The following is a 27,964-nucleotide window of genomic DNA, read 5'->3' on the forward strand; positions in this document are numbered from 1 at the left end:
GCGAAAGGGTTGACAGACAGGGGACAATTTTTTAAATTAAGAAGGAGGCTTACAGTGATTATATCATATACTTTTAGTAATGTGGTTTTAAAACTACAAATAATACCTAAAACCGTAATAATATTAAAATACAAAGAGTTTCGGTAACATTCAATTAAAATATGTATGAAAATTGGAAAATTACTTAACTTTGAATATAAAAATAAACTTTGTTTTATTGCGAAGAAGAATGCTAGATGCTAAAGCTATTAATTCGAAGAAATGCGAGATAAATCATGTTTTTCGATAGTTTAAAATGAAAACAAACTTTTGTTCCACTGTTGTAATAGTTTGGTCGCCCTTTTCGGCTTGATTTGCCACCATTTTCAGTATGGTTCTAATGTCGTCTGCCGTTTGCCGACTGCTCATGACTGACATTGTCGATATTGTTGTATTGTTGTTGCTGACGTAGAACGTTATCGTTGTGTGCCCAAATTTGAGCCCGACATGCAATGGGAATTAATTCAATGCATGTTGGCCGTGCTACAAACAAGGCTTAAAGCGGTCGGCATTTGACTCGACTCCTTGTTTTGTTCTCCAATCGCGAGAGTGTCCCTTGTTTTGTCAACCATTTCGATGGGGGGGGTTATTGTCGCTGACTCATGTTCCAGTCACTTTTGCGAAGGGGTTGCACTCTAATGCTCCATTTGTTTCCTTGTCCTTACAGCTTGAACCTGTACGAATTGATAAAGAAGAACAACTACAATGGATTCAGCATGAGTCTCATACGACGCTTCTGCAACTCGATTGTGAAGTGCCTGCGTTTGCTCTACAAAGAAAACATTATTCACTGTGATCTCAAGCCGGTAAGTGCACTGCCATTAATTGCATTTCCCCTAACTAATTGTTTACTTTGAAATAGGAAAACATCTTGCTCAAACAGCGTGGCAGCAGCTCCATTAAAGTCATCGACTTTGGCAGCTCGTGCTACGTGGATCGCAAAATCTATACGTATATCCAATCGAGGTTCTACCGCTCCCCGGAGGTGATTCTCGGCCTGCAATACGGCACCGCCATCGATATGTGGAGCCTGGGTGAGTGTGTCCGCTTTTAATTAAAAACATTCCACCCACCAAACCACCAAACCACCAAACCACCAATGTCCCAAGTGGGCTGCAAAACATGCGCCGCCGGTTGCAATGAAATTTTAAATGCTTGCCCTGCATTTGGCAGGCAAATTTATTACCCACACACGCTGGCCCTATAAATATTACCGGCAATGGTGGGAAGGATTAAATATTAAACATTTGTGGGTTATACAGCACGTGGACGAGTTCTGGGTTTGTAGGACATGAGTTGTACTGAGATACAGGTGTACATAATTGTACGTTTTTGGGAAATTATCAGCGTTGGTCAAGCATTCCACTTTGGATTTTAAACTTGAGTAAAACTACTTAACCATTCTGAAACTGAACAAAAGGTAACAAATTTCAAATGAAAGTAAACAACCATTTACCATTTACATTTTCAAGAAGAGTTGTTATCTTAAGTGGTTTTATTTCCGATATGAAAGGAAACTAGTAGAACCACTTAAACGTAAATCGTAGACTATTTTTCTCGCAGTAAAGCCTTTTACTTTACCCGCTCAATTGACCTAGCCCGAAACCGAAAAGCTCAGCCAAGTGTAAGAACACGCACTTGGCCAATTAGTAGCAACAGGCAAAAGCGAAGGCGGCAAAGGAAAAGGAAGAGGAAAGAAGGAGGACCTCCTCCATCCGAGCGAACAATGAGATATCGATAAAGGTGCCGGAGGTGCGGGCCAGAGGTTCCTTCTGTTCAACAAGTGCCGCTGCCCCACTCGAAGTTTATGTATACAATAATTTTGCCCAGCCCAGTTGGTTCTGCTGGAGTCCTTTGGACTCTTTGGCCACTTCCCCGGCCACATCGTGCACATCCTTTTAGCGCCCATTTCCGACCACAACCACGTCCGGTCAGCAGCAAAGGCAAAGGCACTGGCAAAATATCGTGAGCTCCGTCAACAACAAAGGACTCATTAAATGTGCGCACGGACGTGGCTCCGGCGGTGGCAGGTTGTTATTTCTGGCCCCTAATAAAAGCCAGCTCAGTTTATTTTTATCCGCTGTCTTGGGCTTCTTCATGTGCGGACCCCCTTGTTTGAGTTACTCTGCACTGAGCTTACAGTGAACTCACATGAAAATGGGTTACGTGTTGAATGATGTGAGCTCTTAACAAACTCGCCTCCTCCGCAGAGGGGGGGGATTTCTGCAATAGATACGAGTGGGTTTGATTGCTGTGGGGTTCATTAGGTAAATAAGGTCGCAGATGCACGAAGAGCTGAGTTTAAGTACGTAGTTTCAGATAAGTGATTGGGTCTAGCTAAAAATTAAAGCCTTGCTACTAAATTTTTTTGTAAGTAAAGGCTAAGCCACTCTTGTTACAAACTTAACCAACTTGTTTTGATATATTTTAAAGGAATCTTCTTGTAACATCTCAAAAGGAAAATAAAAACTTTCAATCAAACAGTATCTCTGTTGTCATAAGTGTCATCTCAAAATAGCCTTTTCCCCTGTCGATCAAGAACCATCCATCCAGAGCTACACAATTCCATTTTCCGCAAAAAGCAGCCACAACAAATTGAGATGAATAGCCACAATTTAAGGGCAAACCATTGAGTCACAAGATGTCAGTCAAAGGCCTTGATTCGACCATCTTGCAGTGACATCTCTCCTTGACTGACCGACCCTCCAACCCAGCGAGTCCATTAGAAAGTGCAGTGGGAAATAAATAATCTCGAGCAGAAGAGGGCACACGTGCTCGCAACAAAGTCAAGGTCAATGCGCCTGTTTGACCGCCCCAAAATGACTGCAGCAGACTGAAATCGAAATGACTGAAAGTGACCCCCAATCGAGTACACAAAAATCAATACTAATTACATGTCAACCTATTTGTTTCTTTTTCGATTTTTATAGGCTGCATTCTGGCCGAGTTGTACACGGGTTTCCCCCTCTTCCCGGGCGAAAATGAGGTGGAGCAGCTGGCCTGCATCATGGAGGTGCTGGGACTGCCGCCCAAGGTGCTTATCTCGGTGGCCAGGAGGCGTCGCCTCTTCTTCGATTCCCGCGATGCCCCGCGCTGCATAACGAACACCAAGGGAAGGAAAAGGACTCCGGGTAGCAAGTCGTTGGCACAGATTCTGCACTGCCAGGACCGCTACTTCATCGACTTCCTGCAGCGCTGTTTGGAATGGGATCCCGCGGAGCGGATGACGCCGGACGAGGCGGCCCACCACGAGTTTCTGCAGCCCTCCGCCTCGAGTCGCCATCGCAGCTGCCGCATGTCGAGCAGCTCGTCCAGCTCGGGGTTGAATAGTGTTTCCCAGAAGTCTTCCTGCTACAGCTTTTCGGAGATCTCGCCGGGCACCAACGGGCCCGTGGTGGCCTCGATAACCAGCACCACGGCGGTGCACAATGCGGCGATTGCCACCACCACGAAGTCGAGACAACAGCCGGCGGTGGTGCAGAGCCACGGACACGCCCAGTCCAATGGACACCTGCCGGACATCAAGTTGAGTGCCAGCGACAAGTACAACAGCATGCAGAAGGTGGCGGTGCGCTCCAAGATCACCTCGAGCGTCTCGGACTTGGAATCGGTGCAGCAGTACTCGCTGCATCGCATCTACGGCGGAGTGGGCAGTGGCAGCACCCATCACGTTTCCTCGGCGGCCACCAGGAAGCATCTGACTGGCACCGGGAATGGAGTGGTGGGTGCCATGGCCTCGAAGTATGGCAGCTCCACGCTGGCCCACAACCACCACAATGTGACGCACCACAATGCGTCGACGGCGACGATTGCCACGACCACGCACCACCACCACCACCATGGAGCAGGTGGCCAGCAGCAGCAGCAATCTGGTTCTGGAACAGGAAACATGGCCATGTCGCACTCGCAGTCCACTGGCGATGTCTCCGATAGGGCCATCTTCGGGCGGGCTTGACTCCGGGCAAGGCCCACCAAGCTGGAGCTGAAGAAGTGCAAGCTGGTCAACATGATGGACTTCTGGAGCTAGAAGTGGCGTCCACAGCACTGCGCTGATGTCAAGGAGCGGGAGGAGGAGCTGGAGGAGCAGCAGAAGCAGGAGCAGCAGCAGCAACAGAAGAAATAGAACCTCCTCCTTCTCCCAAGCACCTAGTTGTAGTTATTGATATGTGTAAGCTATATAGGAACTATAGAAGTGTGTGCGTGTGTATGTGTGTGATGTGTAATGGAATGTGAGCGCATTGCTGTTGTACTCCCACTTCCCCGCCCACTCGAAATAGTTGCATCCAGCTGACAAAAAAAAAAAGGGGGAGTCGTCCTTTCTTGCAGCACTTTGCAGTATTCTCAGTTTCCCTGAACCACGACCCGTATTTTATTATTTCGCTACTGCCATAGCTAAAGGTATTCGCAATCGTATTCACACCCACAAACCCTCCCCGAAAAGTATTCTCCCTCCCTCCAAAATACCAAACTACCAAGGTGTTGCAAGTCATCCTTTCGCACTGTATTCAACATGAACAAAACCCTTCTGAAATAAATAAAAATAAAATAAAGAAAGAAAAAAGAAAAGATACTAAACAGAAGCCAGCTCAAAGGAACAAGATAACCTAGATATAGTTTATTAGATATGGCATATACTAAACATAGTTGTAGACGACATTTGTAACGATTCACCCAACGCATCCCACTCGCCCGAACTCAAAGATACATACATATTTATAGGGTTACGACTCAAACAAAATCTGTAACAATTTCATACAGCTTCCATGTCTTTTGCAACAGTATCAAGGCTGTTATTAGTTACATATGCGAAACCGAGATGTATCTATATATCTTAACTGTAATTGTATTCGTAGTTTAAGAACCTGAAGGTTCGATGGCCAACATCATACATCACACTGAAGCAAATCAGCTCCTTAGTCTACCAATGCAAGATATGTTTGTATTTCGAATGGAAATAAATGAATTATCACACATCAGCCCTATCCACGCGGAATACATGTCATAATTTAATGAAAACACATATATTTAACGAACTATAAAGCTATTAAAAACAAAAACTAGACGGATAGAGAAACAAAATATGGCCAATATCACAACCGAATAATAAACACCAACCCAATATACAATAATTGTAGTGCGCCACGTCTATGTAAACCGTATTAGTGGAGGCAAAAGCAAAACAAATTAATAATGTTTTATTCAAATTAATGTTTGTGTATTGAAAAAAAGAAGAAACAAGACGACGGAACTTGAGCTGGGTAAAAATGCTTACCGAATCCAGACTGTAATTTGAACGAAGTTTGTAACCTGTAATAATGTAAGTTTAGATAACACTGTACACAAATTGCAATTTTTGCTCATGACTTTTGGATATATATCACATAGGACTACAATACCTAAGCATACATATATATACACAGCTGCGATCCTTTGGAGCTTGTTTCGTATTATTTATAAATGTTTTCTCTGCCACTCGTCGTAATTATCTCTGATACTTTCATTATGTGTTTTATTATAAATTTTGACAAAACAAAAACAAATCCAATTGCAAAACTTGTTTTACAAAGTGTGTTCGAATTTAACGTTTAGTATTAATTAAAAGAAAAAACAATGATAAACTTATAATTATAAAAATATACGTACAGATATATCAATTTTAAATTAATGATGCATATTAATTGTATAGATCGAGAAAAACAACATGTAATCAATTACAATTACAAGAATTACAACAAAAAAATAAATGAAAAACTATGTACTCAAAACAAGCGATTACTTTTTTTTTTTACGTGTAGGCAAAATTAATTATTGCCTACTTACAGGCTTTTGTAGAAACGAAGTATGTAAGTAAAATCCAAGTAAGTACTGGTTGACCTAAATTTTGCTTGAAGAGATTTTAATTCTTTCTGCACACGTTCAGGTTGAGGAATTTAAATATATTTTTAAATTGGCATTACAGTTAATACTAATCCAAACAACTGAATGTTTTTTTAATAATGCTCAACAGGATAAACACGTATATAATCTTATGAGCTAACTTCAGGGCTAGATGGCGCCAAGACAAACTTATTTATTACTTAGCATTATGCCCGTTCATCAGAATTTTAGATATCAAGCTTCAATCCATAATCCAATAATTGTTTTTAAATCTAAGAACATAAGTAATCAATAATAATAATTGTGTTTCTTGGAACTTGAAAAATGTATCCAAAACTTGCTAGAAACTTTGCTTAAAATCGGTGACCTAGCTTTTTATACAATAATAGTAATTCCAAATCTTGAAATCAGTCGAATCAATCTTTTTAATTGCATACAAATCATATTAATGGTATTACATATATTATCATCAAATCGAGCGGATGTGGTTGCGGGCTTCAAACTCTTTTGGACCTTATATTTGGTCTAATTTTGTCAGCCCGGCCTCTTCGTGTTTCCCAATTTTGGTGTTGGGCATAATGACTCCACGTGACACCATTTGGGGATGCCGCGAGGGCTCATTTAGTTTTTGTTATTAATTCATCGAATCTATGGACGTTCGCATGTATTATGCAATTTCCGACAGCGTCTAAACAGAGAAGAAAATAAAGTTGGCAATTTTTTGTGTTGTTAATATTTGTATACTTTTCAGATTGATTGTGTCTGCGCTTAAATAGGGCCCTTACTAATAACTGTATCTGCTTAAGCCATTAGTGTTGTCAATAGTTGCCGACTAAATAGTCGGCGATTATCCCAAATGACTTGAAGATTTGGGCATCGCTCTTGGCCGACTGTACTGGCCTGAAGATATTTCGGTTGTCCCAAAACTGACAGCTTCAAATGCCCAAACGTTTTGTTTTCACTTTTGATTCCCAAGTGCCTGCGTGGGGGTTAACAAGTGGACAGATCTCGGGGAAAGTAGAATTCTAAGTACACGCAGCGGATCAGCCATATGACTTAATCCCCATGCCCGCCCCATTCTTGAATGAAAAGTAAAAGTTGCCAGCTCACGATTCAAAACTCGCGGATCGTTCACACCAAACCACCGAACCACCGAATCACCGAACCACCGAGCAATTCCCTGTGAGATCGTCTGGATAGTCGAGTGATAAAAGCAGGCAGTAAGCGTCATCGAGTCAAAGGTTTATTGACGTACGATGGTGGCTTCTTCAGCGCCTGCTGGTGATCATGATCATGATTATGATAGTCGCTTTGCCCACTTGTTGTTGCCAGGTGAGGCCGTTTGCAGGTTGGGTTCGCTTTTTCGGATTCGGATTCGGGTCCATGGCATCTGTCTCGAAGGCCGCTTCTGCCTCAACTTGCCTGCCTTTTTCTTAGCTTCTTTTTTTTTTCTTTGGCTTTTTACCCATACATTTCTTGCCTTCTTTCTTTTGATCATTCGTCGCAAGGTGAAAGTCTTTCCCCTCGAGCGTTTTGTTGTTGGGTATTTGTAAAGCATTTAGTCTTTTTTCGGTGTTTCAGTTTTTGTTATCTGACCGTCTGGCAATGGCTTTTGTTTTTTGTTAATCTCGGCCAGATATATGAACTGTCCATTGGGTGCCCATTCATCACTGTTTTTAACTAGACTTTGGGTAGTGCAAATTATTTAGGTTGTTTTGAAATAATTGTTTATAAAGAGTTAGAACCGTTTGTTAAACTGTTAATCATCGAACTTGGCTGATCTATTTTTTGACAACAGTAATCATCTTACTTTAATCATAAAGAGATGCCTAATTTTTTTTAAGGGAATACCTTATTTATTTGCTGACATACAAATAAATTTCAGTAACCATAAATGTTTTTCCCAGAGGTCAGCTTAGTAATTTAGGATACAATGAAGGCAAGGCTGCAGTAATTAAACACACCCTTGGTCAAGTTTTTGAAAAATAAATAAAAATATTTAACTGTATTCAAAGGAAATAATTACTCTGAGTCACATCTTGTTAGAGGCACCACCTCCGATAGCTTGTAATTGATCGACGACAAGATCCCAACTGCCACTGGAACTGGAATTGCCCTGTCTCTGACCCTGGTAGTCAAAATTTAATGGCAAACCATTAACGAACAAGCGAAATTGGCAATTATAACCCACAGTTTTCGCCGTGTGTGGGAAGTAATTACAGAAACACGAGCACGCCGGGGGATATATACAGAGAGAAAGAGCAAATCGGTCAAAAAATAAGTAGAAAGAAATTAAAATCTGGTAATTAGAAATTGATTTGACAGGGGGTTAACTTCCTGCAAACATTTCCAACGGATTGTGGAAATGAATCAATATGGCAACAGGTGAAAATATTTTCCATCTATTTCTGGGATTGCGCAGTGGGCTTTTCTCACAGTCCGATCGGCCAACAAAGAAAGTCATCAAATAAAATTTAAGCACGCACTACAAAAGATCCGAGGAGAGATGACTTGGATAACCGAGGGCTCCGATCTTTAGTATCATCATGGGTCATTATCATTGTCTGTGAACGGAACAAAGAAGCCAAACTTGATAAGCTCTCTGGCGCTTGGCACTTATGCAATCGCCACTTAAATGTACCTGTGGTCGGTCTTTCTTTTAGAATTGCATTCGGACCTTTGATAATTGGCCTTGGGATTGCATTTTGTTTTCCTGGGCGTCCGGAAAGTGAAAAGTTATTTATGAAAACCGGCGATGAAATGCCTGTTTTGGGAGTTGATTGATGGATAGGTTGATTAGTCGCCACCGAATTGCTTGCGTACTGGAAATAATTGAGTGGAAAGCTGAAAATGCACCACTTTGTTGAATGGTCTACCTGATTTTCTGATATATAATGTGCATTTCCTTCAAATAAATTGTTTGCTTTGAAGGGGAATGATTTTATCAATTCAACGCTGTCAAAATATGAGAAAGAAAGAAAGAAACTTTAACGAGTCACAAGACATTGGAGTAATGACAAGTTTTTTTGAAGTCTTGACCAACTTAAAAAATGCAATTGAATATCAAAAATCATTTATTAAATTTTTGTACTATTTTGTATTAAAAAACATCGGGGCAAGTCGGACATTCTTTTAACCATTTCATTGGAAAGTCTTTTTAATGCGATCCATCAAAACAACCCCATGCAGACAAATCTAAATCTGAACAATGATAAATGTATTCCACTAATCCGATGATCCCTGCGAGCAGCTCACATGGCGCCTTCTATTAAGATATCAAATCAAGCGTAATATGCAAATTCACTGGCAAGTGGCTGTGACGTAAGGTGTAAGAAACTGTTCAGTAGATCACCTTATGGGATCTCAGCGGGGATCGCCAAACACGTTGCTCAACCGAGCTTCCAACTTAGCATTAATCATGCTCGAATCGTGGAAATATGAATCAGTTGAACATACGCTTGCTTGTCTATAAAAATCGGTAATAAGCGCGGCAATGAGCGTGAACAACGCCAGCTATTGTTGTTACAAGTCTTGAGTTGTGAACCACACGTCTGTGGCTTAAACGATGCAATGCAATAAAATAATTTGATCCAAGCCCGAATTCTCGGACGCCCCCGATCCGGATTGTTATCGCCACTTCCGAGTAAGCTACGTGGTTGTGGCCATAATCTTCTTGGTTGGTTGGGGAAACTAGCAATCGGAGATTTAAGTTTCGGCTATTCCGTTTCTGGGTTCGATAAGCTACCGTGATTCACGCTAAATTGATAAGCCGATGCATGCCGCTTCCTCATGTTGCCAACAAAACCCGGCAACACTTTCTCTTTCGACCAGAAAGCCGTGCTCTTTCCTTTCTCTTCGAGCAGATTGCTGCCTCTTCGACTTTGGCAACATGTTGCCAATGTGCGCATGTTGCTGGCTTCTTCGTTGCCACTGCGACGGCTTTTTGGCATCTTCGTCGCGAGCTTGGCTTAAATTGTTACCAAACGTTTAATGATCTTCAGTTAAGCTTCGAACTTTTACCAGACAAGTCGTGTCTGCGGCTGCTACCATTGCCAGTCAGTCAGTTGAAAAGTCAGACCCCAAACGCGGCTCAAACGTTAACGGAATTTTAAAACCGAGAGCGTCGAAGAAAACAGAAACTGCATCATTTGCATAAAGCAAATAGAAAACGTAACGAAAATAACTTGGACCAAAGTTGATTTGGATTAAGTGTTGTTGTTCCGTGTCGCATAACTGACATTTTTTCGCGCGCCCTCCTTTTTCTGGGACATTTTCAGCGGTATCGTGTTTGTTTCGAAAGAAAATAGTGCATCGATATCGGATTAATTGAGAAAACAAAAACAGTTGATAGAGGCAGTATTGTATACGGAATTCCAAAGTGAATCATGAGAGTCTCATTGGCGTTGTGGGGCACTTTGTGCCTGTGGGTGGTCACTGCGAATGCCCAAGGATTTATACAACCACCCAATGTTGGACTTCACAATGCGGTAAGTTGGGAAAGTGGCTAAGAAATAATTTCAATAAATACTTCAGCATTTGTTGATGTTAATAAAATATTCAAATTTTGCAAAACTCCATCTGTGGTGTTCCACATTCCATTGGACAAAGGCAATACCTCATAAACGTCATTCGAAATATGTGCCAAATAATCATAAAAGTGAAGAAAAAATATTTATCACTTAATTTGCATTCCCATTGAACGATATGCAAATATTCATTGTTAAATCTGGCTTTGTGGACTCTTCGTTTGTCCCGACCAAATTGACACAGTTTTTAGATCTTTTCGATTTTCGGCCAAAGAAAGTTGCCATGTGTTGAGTAGTACTCGCATAAATATGTCAAACAGCCAAAAAAGATTTAGAGCGCCTTCCCAAAAAAAAATTCCTCAAAACTTGCATAAGACTTTCTACCAATAAGGTGACCCCCAACTGATCGCAGTTGGAGTTCCCATGCCTCCCTGCCTATTTAAAAATTCAATTATTTAAATATTTGTTTTCGGAATTTCAATATTAATTGTTGAAACATTTAGGACCGCAACTGAAAACGAAAACGATTTTCAACGCCTCAATGAACTTTCCCTTTTCACAAAAATATTTTTATCTTTCGCTGAGTTGAAAGGCGGGGGACTCGATTAAATGAAGATGCAAAGGAAAGCCGTAAAGTCATGAGACAACGTTTAAGGCAGCCAGCTTGTAGATTATAAACCTGTTCGGTTGGATTGGTCAGGAAACCGTGTATCGAAAAGAAAACCCATCTCCCAACAACTTCAAGAAGAAGTTTGGCTGAAGAAATTGCCAAGTCATTTCGCTTTCAGAGAACTTCTCACGGGTTCGTGCCAAGTTTAAGGTCCCTTAGATAATTGATTACCTTGCTAACACTTCGCAGTTTTCCTATGTCGATGTAATCTGATCAAGTTTGGCATCCGCTGTTATAGTTTTCACTTTTACGGCTAAAGCCCAAAAAGTTTTGGCCAAAAGCCACAACGATTTATGATGTGAAATCAACAGCTTTGTTGTCTCCTCTTTTTTCGTTGTTTAATCTTTACTTTTGGATGAACTAATGCCTATAATTGAGGTTTGAATTACGTAAAAAAGATTTATTTTTTCGTTGCTTGTGCCACGGGCAATATTTTGATATGGGATTATGGGATTATGGTTGAATGGGCAGACAGATAAAAATGCCCTGATCATCGCGAACTATTTCGTAGTGTAAGTGCAGACAATTAGCGAACAAAAGAAGTCAAGCTTTGCAACCCTAAAGTTAATTTATTTTCCTAACAAAAAATTGTAGTATTCACCTCTCGCTTGGCTTTGTCCTTAACCTTTTCGTGCATCGGTTGACTTGCCAATTTCCTTTTCGGCAACTTGCACAACTTTTCCATAACGCAAGAAAAACGTGTTCGGACCAGATTTTTGCCAACATCATCTCTCACTATTGACATAAGCTGTGGCAATGGCCTGCGATTGCATCTTAACAGTTTTTACTTTTTTTGGCCAAACAACAAAACCTGCAGAAGGAAAAAAGTATCATCATCTTCCTTTTGTCTGGCAGTAAACAGGAACTGGTCGATGTCGCAGTTGAAGTTGCAGTGGCTGACTTAAGAGACTTTTGTTGTATTTCGGGATTCGTCGGCTTGGCAATTTCTTTTTTGTTTTTGCTATTGCTTAATTTGAACTTTTATTATTTTGTATATATTGCCTCACGTAGCGCCTGCAGTTGTGTCTTTGTGTCGTGTAAACTTGGCAGCCGGGCAGTCAACTGTTCAGTACCATCTGTTGCCCATCGTCCATTGGCCATCGTCCGTAGTTCCATAGTTCACGGCGCAGGCGCAGCAGTTCCCATCCGAAATCCGCATCCCGGCAGAAAACAACAATTTTCTGTCTTCGAACATGTTTTTCTGGGCCTGCCAAATTGTTGGCTTGCCGGTTGTTTCCTTTTATTTTTTTGTTGTTTGCTTTTATTTAACATATTTATGTTTATTTTACTCGCCTTGCTTTCACTTTTGTTGGGGCAAGCAAATATACACCATAGATAATCAAAAGAACACCGCTTGATAGAAAGACCCATCCTTATTTAATCAAATTTTTATCATTTACATAATTAACTCATTGCTTAGCACGTTACTTTGTAGTTGGTTTGCTTTGAAAACCAACCGCATTCAATTTTCAGCAATCAATCAGATTACATTATTAAAAAAGCTTTTAACGTATCTATAAATTTGGCTTGTTAAGAAATCGATGCTAAATTGCTGCTCATCACACGAACTCACTCTCTCTGTTTCCAAGCCAACTAATAAATGCCCACATTAAGCTTCCCATGGTATAACCAGCTTATCATTTTCGATTAAACGTAGCCTCGAGCCAACTGAGCAATAAATACAAGCAACATTTCACATTGACTTACGTCGGGCAATAATTTGATATTTTTGTGACGGACCCTACAACCTGTTCGTTTTCAGTTCGGCTTTTGTTTCCACAACAACATCAACAAGCAGCAGAAGAAAAAAAATAAAGCAAAAATCATAATAAGAAGCCGCATTTCATTGTAATTTCTTTTCGCGAGCTGGGTTCTGTTCGATTTCAAGGCAAGGAAAGTGGGTCAATCGAGAGATCTTTATAAATATTGTTGTTCGGTTGCATATTTATCTGAAAGATATTTCGATATACGAGCGACGAGGTGACAAACTCTTAATGGATTTGGCTTGAAAAATGAAAGTTGTTTTTGTGAGAGAACAGGAAAGTGTCAACGCGAACGAGACGGGCGAGATGTTGGCACTTGCCGGAGCTCAAGAGCTAATCGGCTCAGGGCTCAATCATCGCACCTCAATCGCCTCTGATTATGGCCCTCGATTTTTCCCACTTCAGGAAAGTAACGAGCTGCCATTAGCCTGGCGCCACTTTAAACCGAACCGCATCAAACACAATCCCATTGAGAGCGCCTTTCAGCTGCTAACCACAAACAAATAAAATAATTGTACGCTAATCACACCGGGACAGCGAGTGTCCAATTGGATCTGCCTTATTTCTTTATTTTACTCTTTTTTTCTACTTTACTAGATTGGCTTTGCACCCAACTGGTTTCGAGGTGATTGAGAATTAAATCAATTTCGTTTTCAATGAGAGGAAAATTGCCTGAAAAGTGAATGAAACCGGAGTGTCATGCCTGATTGATTGGATTGAGGAGGGCGAAAGGGCTGTTTGGGAAAAAAATTGTAAATGTAATTTCATCGGTGATATAAGCGGCGTTATGCAATCTTCTGCAATGCAGCTACTTATTTTCTAACCTTTTGATTGCTGTTTGATGAAGTTTAGGAATTTGCAAAATAAATAAACGCTTTTGCATTTTGGTTTCTCCAATTGACTGACCCACTTAATATGCAAATTAGAATGTAAGTGGGGTAAAAGTAGAAGGCAAATTTCTTCCAAGAATTGCAGATACCCCGCCGTCCAACTTTATAGGGGTTCATGGCATCTTCCGCTTTCTATAGTTCCTCATTACCCCAACGAACTTCTCAATTATTAAGCCATTAACATAGCCAGTAAACCGCAGGCTTGGTTCCGCATAATTTCGTGGAAACGATCAAAAGAAATTAGCTCAGTGAAAAATAAAAATGGTATTACCTATAAACAATAATTTCACATGCCAGCGGAGGGATCATTAAAACGACGTCCGAAATGGGAAAAGAAAGTAAAAGGGCTCGGCGACATAACTCATCGCGGGATATTGACAGTTTGGCCGGATGGCTTCTTCTGCCGGGTCATTAAAAATCGCTTGAATTGGCCAACCAAAAAAAATCGGAGATGCAGAAAACAAAATGGGATTTGTTATGGCTTTTTATTGTCTAATTGCGAGCGACGACAAATAGGAATTGGTGGAAGTGGCAAGCCGCCTAACGAATGCCGCAATTAGTCGAGGTATGTTGTGCGGTAAATATATCAAGGCAATTTTTGCACCCACCGCCGTTGCAACAACGTACCAAGTGCAGCAAGTACAGCAAGTGTCAACTTCCGCGTTACTCATACGCCACGTGAAACGGGTTTTTCAGCTGCATCTTCTTTCTCGCCATAACTCAACGCAAATATGGCCAAAAGTCAAACGATCCTCGGCGAGGAATCGAAACAACCGCACGTAATGCAATAGCCAAGCCCAACGGCGGTTCAAACTGGGCAACTCGTTATGGCCCCAAAGTTTTCTTGTTGCACTTTCGTTTTCGTATTGTTGTTGTATTTGTATTTGTTGTTGCTTTTTGCCTTTGTGTCTGGGGCGAAATGTTTATTGCGCGAAAATGAAGAAGCGTTTGTTGCTGGCTTGCAGTTCCAAAACAAGATTTTCCACAAGCCGATGATGCTGACTGCTGCTGCTGCTGCTGTTTTCTGTTTTGCTGCTGCAATTGCATCTGCAACTGTTGGACGGGTCGGGTTGGTCTGCCCCAAGATGTTGCAAGCCGACGACGAGTTGCATAATTTGTATGTGTGTGTTTTCCTTTTGCCTGGTGGCGAGGTGGGAGTCACAGTTTTTAAGCCGCCTGCTTTACCCCAAAGCACCGAAAACGTGTCCATCGATTTGCACTTTATTTCTCTGTTTTTGAGCACTGCAAATGCGCAGCGAAATTATTTAATGACATTTTTGCGGTTGGGCATGGTGTAATGGAAAAGTGCAGATATCAATTTTACTTTCATATGGTATGGTATGCATGCAAAAGAGTTAGAGGATGGGCAGCTAAAGGTTAGGGGGTTATGGGAAAGTCGGCAAGGACGTTCATGGAATAGTCAACAAATGAAGGATAAATGTGGGAAATGGTATCTGGTTATATGAATATGATATTTAAAACTTTGCTTGTGTGTTAGCATTTGCATAACATGCATTTCTTAAAAATTTTTAAAATAAAACCAAAAAGAGTTAGTTGCTTAGCAATAAAAATTACGATTTAATGTATTTTTGTTAAAAAAGCGAGCAAAGATTTGTGCCTCTTCAGGAAATCTCTTTGCAAATCACCGAAAGAGGCGGAAAACGTAATGTTTTTTGTGAGCAACTTGCTTAGCAAATATAACATTTTTATGATCATGGTAGGTGGAGGCCTAAAGGCAGTTATGTTTACCCCCAGCTGATGCAACTTCTCGGGCACTTTCCACCGCTTTGAGGGCTCCCTGGGCAGGAAGTCAAAGCCCTCGGCGAGGAGATACTCTGCTTAGTACCTGTCAAGTCCGAAACACGCCTCCCACTTGCAGCAACCCACTTCGCACTTCAGTTGGCTGCTTCATGCCACATTATCGCCACCGACAGACCGAATACCCCACTACAGTATATAGTGAAGATATATGTATATATTGTATAGCAAATCCAGCGATAGTCCCGCAGCCTCTGTCAGCCACTTTCAGTTCGTTGGCGGCATGCAGTGAAGAAAACTGAACTGAACAAGAGTTGCAGTAAAAGAAAAACACTTTTCGCAAGCTTCGGTGATTTTGTGCACCGCAGAAGTTCCATAGCTGGCATTTCAGTTGCATTTTCCATTCGCTTCTTCGGCACTCAAAGTGTTTCGTTTTGTTGCAAATAATAAATTTTAATTTGCTCGGCGGTTTTTCGGTGCCTTTTCTTCTCATTTCGCTGCGGCTTTAGCTGCGCATTTGAGTGCATCAGTTGGGCATGCGAGGCAAAAATGCACAAAAGCTTTCGATTTCTTTAAGAAACAAACAAAAGAAAACCCTGCCTTGGGGTGTAGAAACTTTGTATGGATATCGATCAAAGAGGGGTGCACAAAATCTTTTAGAAATCTGAGCAGAGTGCTGGCAATTCGCAAGTGACTTCCACATGAGGTTACTGACCGCTTAACAATGGTCAGCAGACCGACCAGATGGGTCTGCGACTTTGTGTCGCATTCCGGTTCATCCGGGTAATTGCTAAAAACTGTCACGAACTGCAGCAAAACAGTTTACTGACTCCGGCTCCCACCTTTTTTTTTTTTCCTCGAAGCCGGTGGCAATTCGAAACATTTGCCAGACCAAAGACCATAGACCGTAGACCGTAGACCTGGGACCCCGCGACCCCCAAAAGACCATAGAGACCCTCTTGGCAATTTGCATGGAGTCTATTTCTCGGAAAGAGTGAGCTTGCGTGACCAAAAGCGGGCACGAGACCCAGCAATGTGAGCATTTGGCGAGTCAAGACCAACGAGCCGCACCGATACAATCTGGAAATGACTTAATTGGTTCCTCCGCTGGGTAAACGTAATTAAAATTATAAGAACTTCACTTTCGAATCCAAAGCATTCGGTGGTCTCTGGCGCACTGCTAACCCATAAATTATGAATTCCGAAATGAACGCGAGGTGGAAGAAAATCAAAAGTTCAACATTCCATTCCGGTGCAAAAACAATGGCTTCTCTTTTGACAAATGATATGGTGGGGGAAGTCGGATGGCTCCAAATGCAATCGCATGTCTGGGAATCTGAGGCAATGCTAATACGTAATTAAAGCATTAGACAAGCGTTAAGTTGGATCGCTAGAAAGATCTGGGGTTGGCATGAGAAATTGAGGAACACCTAATTGGTTGGAGTTGAGTGAGGAAAGATTACCAAAGCGGCTGTATTTACACCGAACTCATCTTGAGATCTGCCATCGCGACCTTATAGCTTCACACTTTTCCCACAATTCGCCAGCCTGAATTGTTAACCAAGGTCGAAACCTGTATAAATAAACAATTTGGTCAAAGAGACCATCTACCATCTAACCAAACATTGGCCTGACCCATATAACTCAAACAAACGCGACAAAACCTTAAGACTTTGCATCAATTGAAATCGACGCGCTCAATTCAAGTGACAGCCCATGGAAATGAGTAGACAAACAATCCCAACTCAATGGCTCTGAAGTCACTAAAGTAAATACAAGTGCGAAATATAAGAGTCGGCTAAAATACGCGCATCTTAAGGCTTTTGTGCTGTTTATATGTATTTCTATATTGGCGTCATTGAAAAACACAGTGACAGCTGAATAAAAGGAGAAAAATTGCACAAAATTACAAGAGTTCGGGATGATGAGTTTAACAAAGACTCGGAATTTTGACGGTTGATGAGCGTGGAAAGGTTTTTGGGCGTGTGGCGGTATGTCAATGAAATTTCACGGCAATGTTGAGTAACGAAATCTGACAGATGCAAATCTTCGTTGCGCCTTTCTTCAAAGCGAAATTGTAATACTTTCCGTCGGTTCTCTTAATTGTTCGCTACTGTCCATCAACAGAGAGCCGGGTAAATAAATCTTGGCCTCCTTCAATGTGGGCGCCAACTAACAAACTGAAGTGTAGTACGAGAGTGTCTTGGCCATGGCAAAGATCCGAAGATAAATGGCACGCAATTCGCTTAGCTGCGTGCGCCAAATTTATTGAATTGGAAAGTAAAAATTGCAGCGTATTTAAATTTATTTCCAACAATAATATAATTTTTAGAGGTTTCTGTTTTATGTCGGCCCGGCACGCAATTTGCCTTTGATAATTATGAGGATCTTGCAGGCGATTGTCTGCAAAATAATAATTGTGTTATGATATTATACGCCTGATATTGTGGTTTTGAAACTGAAAGTGTGTTGAGGCTGAAAATTGAGTTGTTTGTTCAAAAAGATGTTGCGTTCGATAGTGATAGATTGAGGCGCATAATGGCCATAAATTACTACCTGCACTGAAATAAAAAATTTAAATACATTTTTTGCTTTGGCCTCAATTGAAATTCTCACTTTCTATTCAAAGTCAACCTGCCAATTTTGGCCAAGATTTCTCATCTTGTCAAGTGTCTTCAAGACCAACATCCGAAAAGCATAAGACTCGATCTCTGCGCACAATAAAAAGTCAGCTCGCTGCAATTAGCCATATGAACATGTTAATTACCCAAAAACAGATGGCCCATAAACCCAAATTTTCTCATGCCCCAAACCGAGACCAAAACAAAAAGAAGTGGGTTTATTTAAATTACATTTGGTTGGTGGTTTAGTTTAGTATCTGGCAGATACCCCGCAGCCAAGGAAACTGCTAATGCTGCCCCTGGCAATGCTAATGATACTATAAATCTCTGCCGCTCGTAAAAAGTGTCGGAGTGTGTCAAATTAAGCATATGAGCACAGCTTCCACGCTCAATTTTAGTGGAGTGTCGTCGGATGCACCCGCTGAATTTCAGCTACCTGTGAGGTTTTTGTGGGCGTCGAGATGCAGATACAAACGGCTTCAGCAGGAAGCGAATTTGTGCAACTTTTGCCATTGGCATTTCGCCTTGTTTGCAAGCTCATTTGCCTGCTTCTTCAATTCAATTAAATTAAATTTGTATGCCACTCAAGTTTTGAAGTGCCAGATACTTGCAATTGCATTAAGTCACAATTTTGTGTCGCTGCAAGCGGTTATGCAATCCTTGTAGAGATTTGTGGTTGTAAAGTTTCAAATTAGCTGGAGAAAACAGCTGGTGGAGTATCAAACGACGGCAGAAGTTACGAAATTTAATATCAGTGTGATTAAACAAGTTGATTGACAGTTTGGCTACGAAAGCAGATGCTTACAGTTGGGGTTAAAGTTCCTTGATATTATTAAAGCAGCTAATTACAACCAAAAATTACTTCTATAATTTTAATAAGATGAAAAATAAACTAGTTTATTTTTATCTTTTCTTGAAAATTTCATTAGTAGTAGCACCATTTTTATAACCCGTACAATCTGAATATTGACAATGGTAGCTTTCCAGTTTATCGTCCGACAATTTTAGAGTCTTTCTGATAAATTGCCTTGTTTGTAAACAGTTTCAAGCACTTTTCCCTTTCTTCCGAGAGTGAAGTATTTCCTGCGATAATATCTGCAGAGCTGACCAAGTTTCTTTTTCGCCTTTTCTTGTGGGGCTTTAAAAAAGCGGTTAAATAATATTTGTTTTTGTTTCAATTCGGCTGTTTTAACCGCCGGCGGGTTTGGATGGAATCTTTTCATTGTTGCTATACTTTTTTTTTGTGTTATTCGGCTGGTGGCTTCTTTCGCTTTCATGTACATGCCCCTTTTCTGGGTAGGTGTAGGTGTTGGCCAAAGACCCGCTTGAGGCAATTTCTTATTTACCTCAGTTAATTACACAATTTTATGTAAATTTCACTTTTTGCTGTTACTGCCGTGGCTATTGTTGCCGAGCATTCTTTTGTGCGGCCGCAAATTAATTACTTATTTGCTTAGCCAGCTAGCTATTTTGTTGGCAATTAAAAAGGCTTTAGGAAATCCACTGAAATATTTTGTTCACCTATTTTTTGTGGGCCATCTTTGCAAATTGCAGTCATTTCTCGATAGTCCGGAAAAGTGAAAGGGAATTGCCAAATCTATGGATTGACCAATCCTCAAAACAACAAATAAAAACCAAACGAAGCCGCTGCAGCCGCCACACAAAACTAAGCCATCAACTGCCATCAAAAGCTTAATATGCACATTTTCTGCCGTTTGGAAACTGTCAACAGGGGGATTGCAGGGGATTTCCCCTCAAGTTAACCAGTTCTGCTAAGAGTTAAAAGATCGTAGTTGGTTAGCTACTCAGTTCTAAATTTTATTGAACAAGGAGGCTGATGTGGAAATGAATTGAGCACGATCTCGTAGATTTAACTGAGATTAAGATGCACTGCGCTGATAAGTTAGACAAACAATTTAATGAGCCGTTAAATGTGGATGACAGACCATTAATAAATCAATTTTAGGCAAGGCTTGTCCTAGTTTTTCAAAGCGCTCAAATAATGCGCTAAGATTGCTGCAATTTTTCAAAGCTTTGTTAAGAAATACAATGGCCCTTAGACAAAAAGGTACCAATTTTTATAAATCGTATTGATTAAGTCATACTGATTTATCATACTTCAAAAACTAATAAAACCAAATCAAAACTTTGAAGCAAGCCAACCGCCTAACAAATTTATTTTAATTGCCCCACTTACACAATGTTTAACATGTAAACTTATTTTTGATTCTCCCATTATACAAGAATCTAAGATTTTTCCATAAACATAAAATCTCATTAGCCATTAGATTGATGCTGAAAGTGACATCTGACATGTGCAGCTCTTTTTATGGTCAGAACACAAATTGCACAACATGTCTTCGATCGCCTCGAAAAAAAGATCCTCACATTTTTCTGGCCAAACAACCTTGAAACCAAAAAACGGTGGCCAAAAACTCCAAAACAAACAAGCAAGAGTGGCAAAAGAACACACTGAGATCCAGTGCAAAACTGGAAGGCAAATGCATTCAGTTGAAGTTTTTTTTTGGCTGGCTGCGGGGCAGACAGGAAATCCGAAAGGCAATCGGGGAAAACGAGGCCAGCTTAGATGCCATTGGCCATTGACATGACCGAAAAAACATAACTGGAAAACTAGTAAACTGTGCGACTCGAGAAGCATCTTGCAGTTACCTCAGGCAGTTGCGCAACTGAGGGATTTGAAGAATTTACGGCCTCTGATTTTGGGAGACTATTAATTAGCGTACCATTTCTTGGGGCTCGAAGGTCTTGCGGTTCGAACTATTAAATTCTAATTAACATAAACGGCTTAAATGCTTACTAAATATCAAACAAATCACTTTCACTGCGAAACGAAACCGAATCTGACGACGCAAGGAAATTTCCAAAATTTCGCTTTCATTTTGTATCTCATCTGGCTAAAGCTAACTCTCGTAATACCCGTCTCGGCCAGGCTTGTGATGAGAAATCAATTATGAATTATTAACAAATTAGCCGGCAGCCGGAGTCATGTAACTGACAGATTCATCATGGATCACAACGCCCCTACTAAAATGTGAAAAATGTTACTCTAAACTGGTTTCGATCCGGTGGAATGTAGCGACTTCTACCTGTTGCCGGCTATCTCGAGGTGTATCTTCTCCGATTAGCATAATGCCCATTTGATTTGACAGCCTTCGAAGGGGAATGTTTACGTAACGAAATGGAGTTGGTTGTGGGAGCCCAACCCCAGTTGTTGCTTTAATGGAACTTTCTTTGTTTATCTAAGGAAATGTTTTAGTTGTTAACAAATGTTATGTTATTTCTTGGGCCCGAAAACTCGAATTTGATTAGGAGAAATCCATGTATGTTTTGTTAACGAGTTTAGGCTTTGATAAAGTAAAAACCTTTACAAAATTTCGATTGATTAAAGCTTTGAAATATTTTCTAGGCCTTGTGTTTTTCTATTGTGTTGACAAGTGAAATTAATAATGATTGGTGTTTAAGGTTGAAACATTTGCCACTTTTCTTTTTATTGAAAGTCTTTAAATGAAAAAATGAAAAAATAAATAAAATATTTAAATAATATTTAAAGTACCAACAAATCTTAAATTAATTTATTATTCCAAGATTCCATTTATCACAAATAACAGCAATTTGTGGCTTTTATGATAAATGCTTGTGTGCACTGTTTAGTCACAGTTTTCACACCCACACTCTGATTGTCGATCATTTGACAGATTTAACCCAGTGGCAAACAGTTGGGTATCAACCACGTGGGTTGCGGTGGCATTTGGCGACAGCTCCAACCACCTTCCCTCAATGGGTTAATGCGCATGCGTAGCGTATTAACAGTTGGCCATCGATGGCTGGTGTTTAAAAACGAAAGCGCTTTGCATACGAACGCCGTGAAAATGTTGAATGAGTACGCTAAACCACGAAATTGACATGTTGAACACATGCAGTACACTCATGTGAACAGATAGAAATGGAAAGAGATATGTGTACAGCCCTATGAGGAGTGGGGTTCAGTGGCTTTTGGGACGGGGATGCTGATTGCTTTGGCACTTGATTGATGACTGATTGACGTTTTCACCAGCCAGGCAATTTGTAGGGAAAAGTCATCTTCGAAACGTAAGAAAATAGTGACTGGAGCTGGGGAAAAACTGAAGTTTACGATGAGATGACAAGGCAATGGACTTTTTTCTTTACGATTGGCTTAGGCGGTCTTTAAGTGATTGCAGTGAAAAGATACCCAAAGATTTTTTATATTTATTCCATTAAAACTAAGCCCCTTAGTCTTTCATTCACCTGTTTCGAGCCCCCCGAACTCATATCCAATTCAATCATTGCCCTGTGATTAGGTTGCATAATCCTAACCCGTCCCACTGCCAACTTTTGGCGGCATCATCATCGGCCAACAAAATCGCGTCATGATGAGGTGCGGCATTAGCGGCAGCAACATAATTACCATGCGAAAAGAAAGAGCCGCGGTGCGAGTAGACTGATAACGCCCCAATCTGGCATCGACAGAGCCTGGCAAAAAATAAGATTTATGGCCGAGGCAATTAAATTGTACATACAGCAGTTTAGCCATAGGCCAAAAGAAGCAAAAGCAAACAATAAACACACGCCTGCCGCCTTGCAGTTGCAGCTTCATCATCTCCTGTAGCCTCTTTGGAAATTGTGTTGGATAACTGTTGTTAAACAATTGCCCGATGTCTGACCATCGCCCGGCCCCTCAATTGGCAATACGTATACGCGGTGTATGACGGGTAGTTCGGGCAGGGCGGTCTTGGCTTAGCAGCTAGATTGTATAAGCAGGTCGGTCGGTGAGAGAGATCCACTAATGACAACTGCAGATGGGAAACAATACAAGTGGGTTACCAAGTGAATAGAGCAGACTTCAGTTCGGAGGAAGCATGAGACTGTCATTATCCACACAGATTATTCGCCGCTTAAATTTATGCTCAATTCGGATTTGAAATCTCTGTGCATGATAGGTATTAACTTTCTTGGGCAATCATTTCTTACGACCCAGATTGCTATCATTTAAATGAGAAAAAGTCGAGTCAGCGCAATGCACTTTCATCTTCCGTAATACACGGGCGGTCCAACAAGTTTGCCATTTTTTATGGACTTCAACTTGACCGACTGCCCGCCAATAAGGACCCCAAAGCCAAACCAGACACACAGTCTAGTTTTGCCTGAAAAAATGGAGCGGGGATTTGCCATTAAAGTCGCCTGCGAAACTGGTTCATTGCTACTTTAGGAGCGTTCACTCGGTGTTTGACTTATCTCTTAACTGTCGAGGGATCTCGGTCTGAAGCTGGTTTTCTGCTCTGGCCGAGAAATTGCATCATCTCATTGCATGGAAAGTTGTAACTCACCCGTTGCCCTCATTGCAGCCGCCCTTTCACAACTCGCAGCGCCGCCAACTGAATCTGCAGCAGTACAATCAGCAAAACTTTGTCCAGGCGGGCGTGGAGCTGCCCATTCCCCACCGCGGCCAGCAGCACGTTCCCCACCAGCAGCACACGCATCTGCATCACCAGCAACAGCCGCAGCAGCAGCAGCAGCAGCAACACCGCTTCGGGCCGTTCCCACAGCAGCAGCAGCAGCAGCAGCAACATCAGCCACAGCAGCAGCAACACAACAATCAGCAATTCCAGCGCTCGACCCAAAACCAACTTCAAACGGCTCCGCAATTCCCGCAGCAGCCGCCACAGCAGTTGCCCTCTTCTTCGGCTGGCTTGGATCTGCATCATCAAAACTTCTTGGACTTGCGTAACTTTGCGGGCTCCCAGCAGCAACAGCAACAGCAGCAGCAACATCCCCAGCAACAGCGCCACAAGCAATTCGGTAAGCAAAACACAAGATCTCTCTTGATCTTCAACCTGTTAACCTATCTGCAATTTCCCTTTAGATTCGCGCTTGCAGTCCACGGCTTTCCCCCCTCAACCCTCGCCGGAAACCTACCAGCAACAGCAGTTGCAACAGCAGCAGCAGCAGCAATTTGGCTTCCAGCAACCCCAGCAATTCGGACCACAAGTTCTTCCACAGACCACACAAAAACTGCCCAGTCAGGCGCCAGTTCCAACTTTTCAGACAATTCCCCAGCAGAACACGCAATTTAACTACCAGCCACAAACCAGTCAGCAGCAATATCAGCTGACTCCCCACTTGGGACTGCCGGTGCCGCAGATCTTCAGTAATGTGCAAGCCACTCCGTTCCCGGAACCCACCAGGGGAACTTTCCACCAGCAACCTCACCAATCTCAGCAGCAACCACCACAGTTCCAGCACCAATTCGTCAATGCTCCGGCCCCAATTCAGCCTCAAGCTCAACCAGCTGACCAGGAGTACAAGCAAAAGCTGATCCAGAAACACGAGCAATTCGTGGCCAAGCAGTATGAAAAGTCGCAGAACAAGGTGCGTCAGCAACACGAAGAGTTCTTGCTGAAGCAACACCAAATCAAGCAGCACATTCTGCCCACAATTGTGACCCAGCATAATGGCAACTACCAGAATTCACCCTATGTTGCAGCTCCGGCACGTGGAAGACCAGTGGCTCATCCCACGGAGTACAATCAATTCAACAGCGCACTGCAACAGTACTACAAAGAACACCCAACAACAACCACAACCACCACGACAACAACCACAACCACTGAGGCAACTACCACTCCCAAGAAAAACATCTACGCTCAGGTGAAATCGGAACTCGGAAAATATCCAAGTCAGAAGGGCAAGAAACCGGTGAAGACCATTGCTCGAGATGACTTGCTCAAGCAACTGAAGGCTGCCTTGTCTGAAGCTCCACAACAACCACTGACTGGCAACAAGACCTACGATGAGATGGATTTGGTGCTGCCCAATGGCCAGCGGGTTCAGGTGATCCGCACCACAGATCCCAACTTGGTTCAGGGACAAAAGGCTTACTCGCAGGAGCAACTGCAAACTTTGCTGGCCCAACAGGCTTTGGGTGGCGAGGCTAAGCTTAGTTTAAGTGACGTGGCGCCCAGCAAGAGCAAGGATCTCGAGTTGCCAGGTGGTGGAAAAGTGCAGATCCTGCGATCCCCCGATCCCCAGGAATCGGACACTCTGCCTTCCGGTTCTCTACCCGGTGGAGTGGATCTCTCCAGCTTGGCTGCTCTTTATGGCGGTGGAGCAGGTGATATCCAGGGAATCAGCAGTGGAGCAAACAGCATTGCCAGCTCGGCAGTTATCACCTCGGATTCGGATGACCCACCTTCCCTGGAAGAACTGGCCAAGCGAGGACTCATTCCCGATGGCTATGAAATTGAGGGACTGAGCTCAAAGTCCCAAGCACCGGCCACCGCACCACCACCAACATTGCCGCCCAAGAAGAAGGCCACCTACGTTTACCTCGAAGAGCAGGCGGATGGCAGCTTTAAGATCCAGGGAGTGAAGGCCAACGGGGAGAAAGAGACCAAGCAAACAGGATCCGAAGTGGAAAGCATTCTGGAGAGGATCAGGAGTGGTGAAATCAAGCTGCCTCCCTCCGTCTCTCGACTGACCTTGCCCAACGATGAGCTGGTTGAGATCAAGAGCGGCAAGATTATCCAAACCACGCGTGCACCAACCACTACTTCCACTACTACAACCACCACCACAACGACTACTACTCCAACTCCATTTATTTCCCGTGGAACGCCCAGCAACCACAGGCAGTATCATCCATCAAGAACTTCGACAACAACCACCACAACCAACTTGCCACCAACTTCGCGCCACAATTTCAATTTTGAGAGCAGCACCAACCACGCAAATGCCGCTAGTTTGATCCGCACCACTCAGGCTCCAGTTTACGGTGGATCTACGGTCACAGTTTCTCCTTATCTCGAAGGTGTATCCACCCACCTGCCAGTGGTGACCGAGAGGCTCTCCGAAGTGGCGACCAACCCAGAGTTGCTGCCACCTGTGCCCCAATATGCCGATGCCCTCGTTCAGGAAACTGAGAATACAGAGAAGGCGGCTCAGGCCAGTCCAGCCACCAGTTCCGTGCTATCCAATCCCAGCGAGGATCTGCTGCAGATACTCAAGTCTAACGGTCTCTTTGCCATGGCCAAGTACCTAAGGCAGTCCGGTCTGGACAGCATCCTCAACGAAACCGGACCCTACACCATCTTCGTGCCCACGGACAAGGCGTTCAAGAATCTGCTGGTGCAGTTGGGCGGACCCGAAAGGGCCGAGGAGAAGTTCCAGTCCAATCCCAGATTGCTGAGCGGGGTAAGTTTACGCTAAGATTTTAATAAAAGCTACTAAGGAGCTTTTATAAATTCAACAATCGATTAGGTTTGCCTGTGGTAAAAATATTAAGTTTCTTAAAAAGTTTTTATAAACAAAATCTTGATTTATTGGTTTATAATTTATTTTATTTTATTTAAGCTAAGTTTTAAAAATTGTATAAAAAAATCTTCATTATGTTAAAAAGTTTATTAAATTGAGTATAGTCAGTCTTTTATATTTTCTCAAGTTTTTTTTTTAATATATTTAAATTTTTTTTCCTTCAGCTGCTCCTCCACCATGTTATTCCAGGAGCCTTTGAAATTGCCACCCTGCAGGACGAAATGACAGGCGTGTCCTTGGCTGGAACTCAATTGCGAGTAAATCAGTACAACATGCATGATCAAGAGTGGAACGATGTGACTGTAAGAGGAGCTGCGTTAATTTTATCTTACCTAAAAACTAAAGTTACATACCACTTTTGCAGCTCACCACCATCAACGGAGCCATGGTTGTGCTAAACAAGAAGGACATTAAGATACCACAGGGAGTGGCCCACGCAGTGGATCGAGTGATGTTCCCACTACCAGTTGGAGATATTCTGCAGACTCTGCAATCAGATCGCGAAGGTCGCTTCAGCAATTTCCTTAAGATTCTGTACACCTCTGGATTGTCTGAGAAACTGCAAAGCAAGGGTAAGAAAAATAGTTTTTTTTCAAGAAATGATTCAGTAATATATAATGTAAATTTTCAGGTGTGAAAACCTACACGGTATTTGCTCCCGTGGATAAGAGCTTCAGCGAACTGGATTCTGACACTCTGGAGAAGCTGTACAACGACAAGGAGGTCGCCGAGCAATTTGCCATGAAGCACATTGTTCCCGGGGCTCTCTTCTCCGCCGGAATGCGTTTCTACCAGGTCAAGGACTCGCTGTCTACAGGCAAGACTGTTATCCTGCAGAAGACATCCGCAGGCAAGATCAAGGTGAACGATGCCCAGATGGTCACGTCGAATATTCCAGCCACCAATGGAGTGATCCATGCCCTGGATGGAGTCCTAGCGTGAAGAGATTAGAGCTGCGAAGGCCCTTTGGCGGCCCTTCTTGAAGCAGTTTTTAAGCCTTAAGAGTAAATTTAAGCGAGGAGGAGTTTCATCAACCACATCCAAAATTGTTAGTGAAATCTTGCCAAAGTCCTTTACTGGACTTAAGAAATTACAATCTTTCACAGAACTGGTGCGAATCCAACGTGTGTAAGAGATATATGCAACGATTTGGTGCTTCCATAAACTTTTCTGTCATTTTTCTTTTTCGCCTTCATAAAACAGTCATTACAAATAGTTCAATTTAAGAAAGGAGCAGAGAATGTGTAAAAAATAAACCAAGAGAAGTGGAAACTGATTGGGATCTATGTTAAGTTCACATATAATTTATTTTTGGCATTAAATTAAATGCAAATTAATTTACAAAATTCTGTAAAATAAATAAAGTATAGTTAAGTATAATTTAAAGCTGGTTTTATTCACGTTAAGCCTAATTGCGATTACAGGATTAAACTCGACACAAGAGTTCGCCGATGTATGTGCTTGAAAAGTC

At 42.1% G+C, this 27,964-nt stretch overlaps 2 protein-coding genes across 7 annotated transcripts in view; both read left to right on the forward strand.

The window, feature by feature from the left end:
* LOC108090038 (dual specificity tyrosine-phosphorylation-regulated kinase 2) overlaps window positions 1-5,804 on the forward strand; it is a 51,513-nt gene extending 45,709 nt beyond the window's left edge. For all 6 annotated transcript variants that reach the window (XM_017188534.2, XM_017188532.2, XM_017188533.2 and 3 more), the window contains 3 exons: window positions 707-845; window positions 902-1,073; window positions 2,970-5,804. In XM_017188534.2, coding sequence (XP_017044023.1) covers window positions 707-845; window positions 902-1,073; window positions 2,970-3,994 — 1,336 coding nt within the window. In that variant the 3' untranslated portion in view covers window positions 3,995-5,804. The remainder of the gene's footprint in view (window positions 1-706; window positions 846-901; window positions 1,074-2,969) is intronic.
* A 4,098-nt stretch (window positions 5,805-9,902) lies between these two features.
* On the forward strand, window positions 9,903-27,873 carry LOC108090058. The gene is made up of 6 exons (XM_017188566.2): window positions 9,903-10,403; window positions 23,529-23,982; window positions 24,047-26,373; window positions 26,658-26,795; window positions 26,858-27,065; window positions 27,125-27,873. The coding sequence occupies exons 1-6, from the start codon at window positions 10,302-10,304 to the stop codon at window positions 27,433-27,435; spliced, it is 3,540 nt and encodes a 1,179-aa protein (XP_017044055.2). The 5' UTR covers window positions 9,903-10,301; the 3' UTR covers window positions 27,436-27,873.
* The last annotated feature ends 91 nt before the right edge of the window (window positions 27,874-27,964 follow it).

The sequence above is a fragment of the Drosophila ficusphila genome, unplaced genomic scaffold (genome assembly GCF_018152265.1).
Source record: "Drosophila ficusphila isolate 14025-0441.05 unplaced genomic scaffold, ASM1815226v1 contig_712, whole genome shotgun sequence".
Taxonomy (NCBI): Eukaryota; Metazoa; Arthropoda; class Insecta; order Diptera; family Drosophilidae; genus Drosophila; species Drosophila ficusphila.

Excerpts from the sequence above, each read along its gene's own strand:
- LOC108090058 (XM_017188566.2), top strand. The coding sequence starts at position 10,302 with ATGAGAGTCTCATTGGCGTTGTGGGGCACTTTGTGCCTGTGGGTGGTC. Across the intron at positions 23,983-24,046 it reads ACAGCGCCACAAGCAATTCG|ATTCGCGCTTGCAGTCCACG; the intron begins GTAAGCAAAACA and ends ATTTCCCTTTAG. Across the intron at positions 26,374-26,657 it reads ATCCCAGATTGCTGAGCGGG|CTGCTCCTCCACCATGTTAT; the intron begins GTAAGTTTACGC and ends TTTTTCCTTCAG.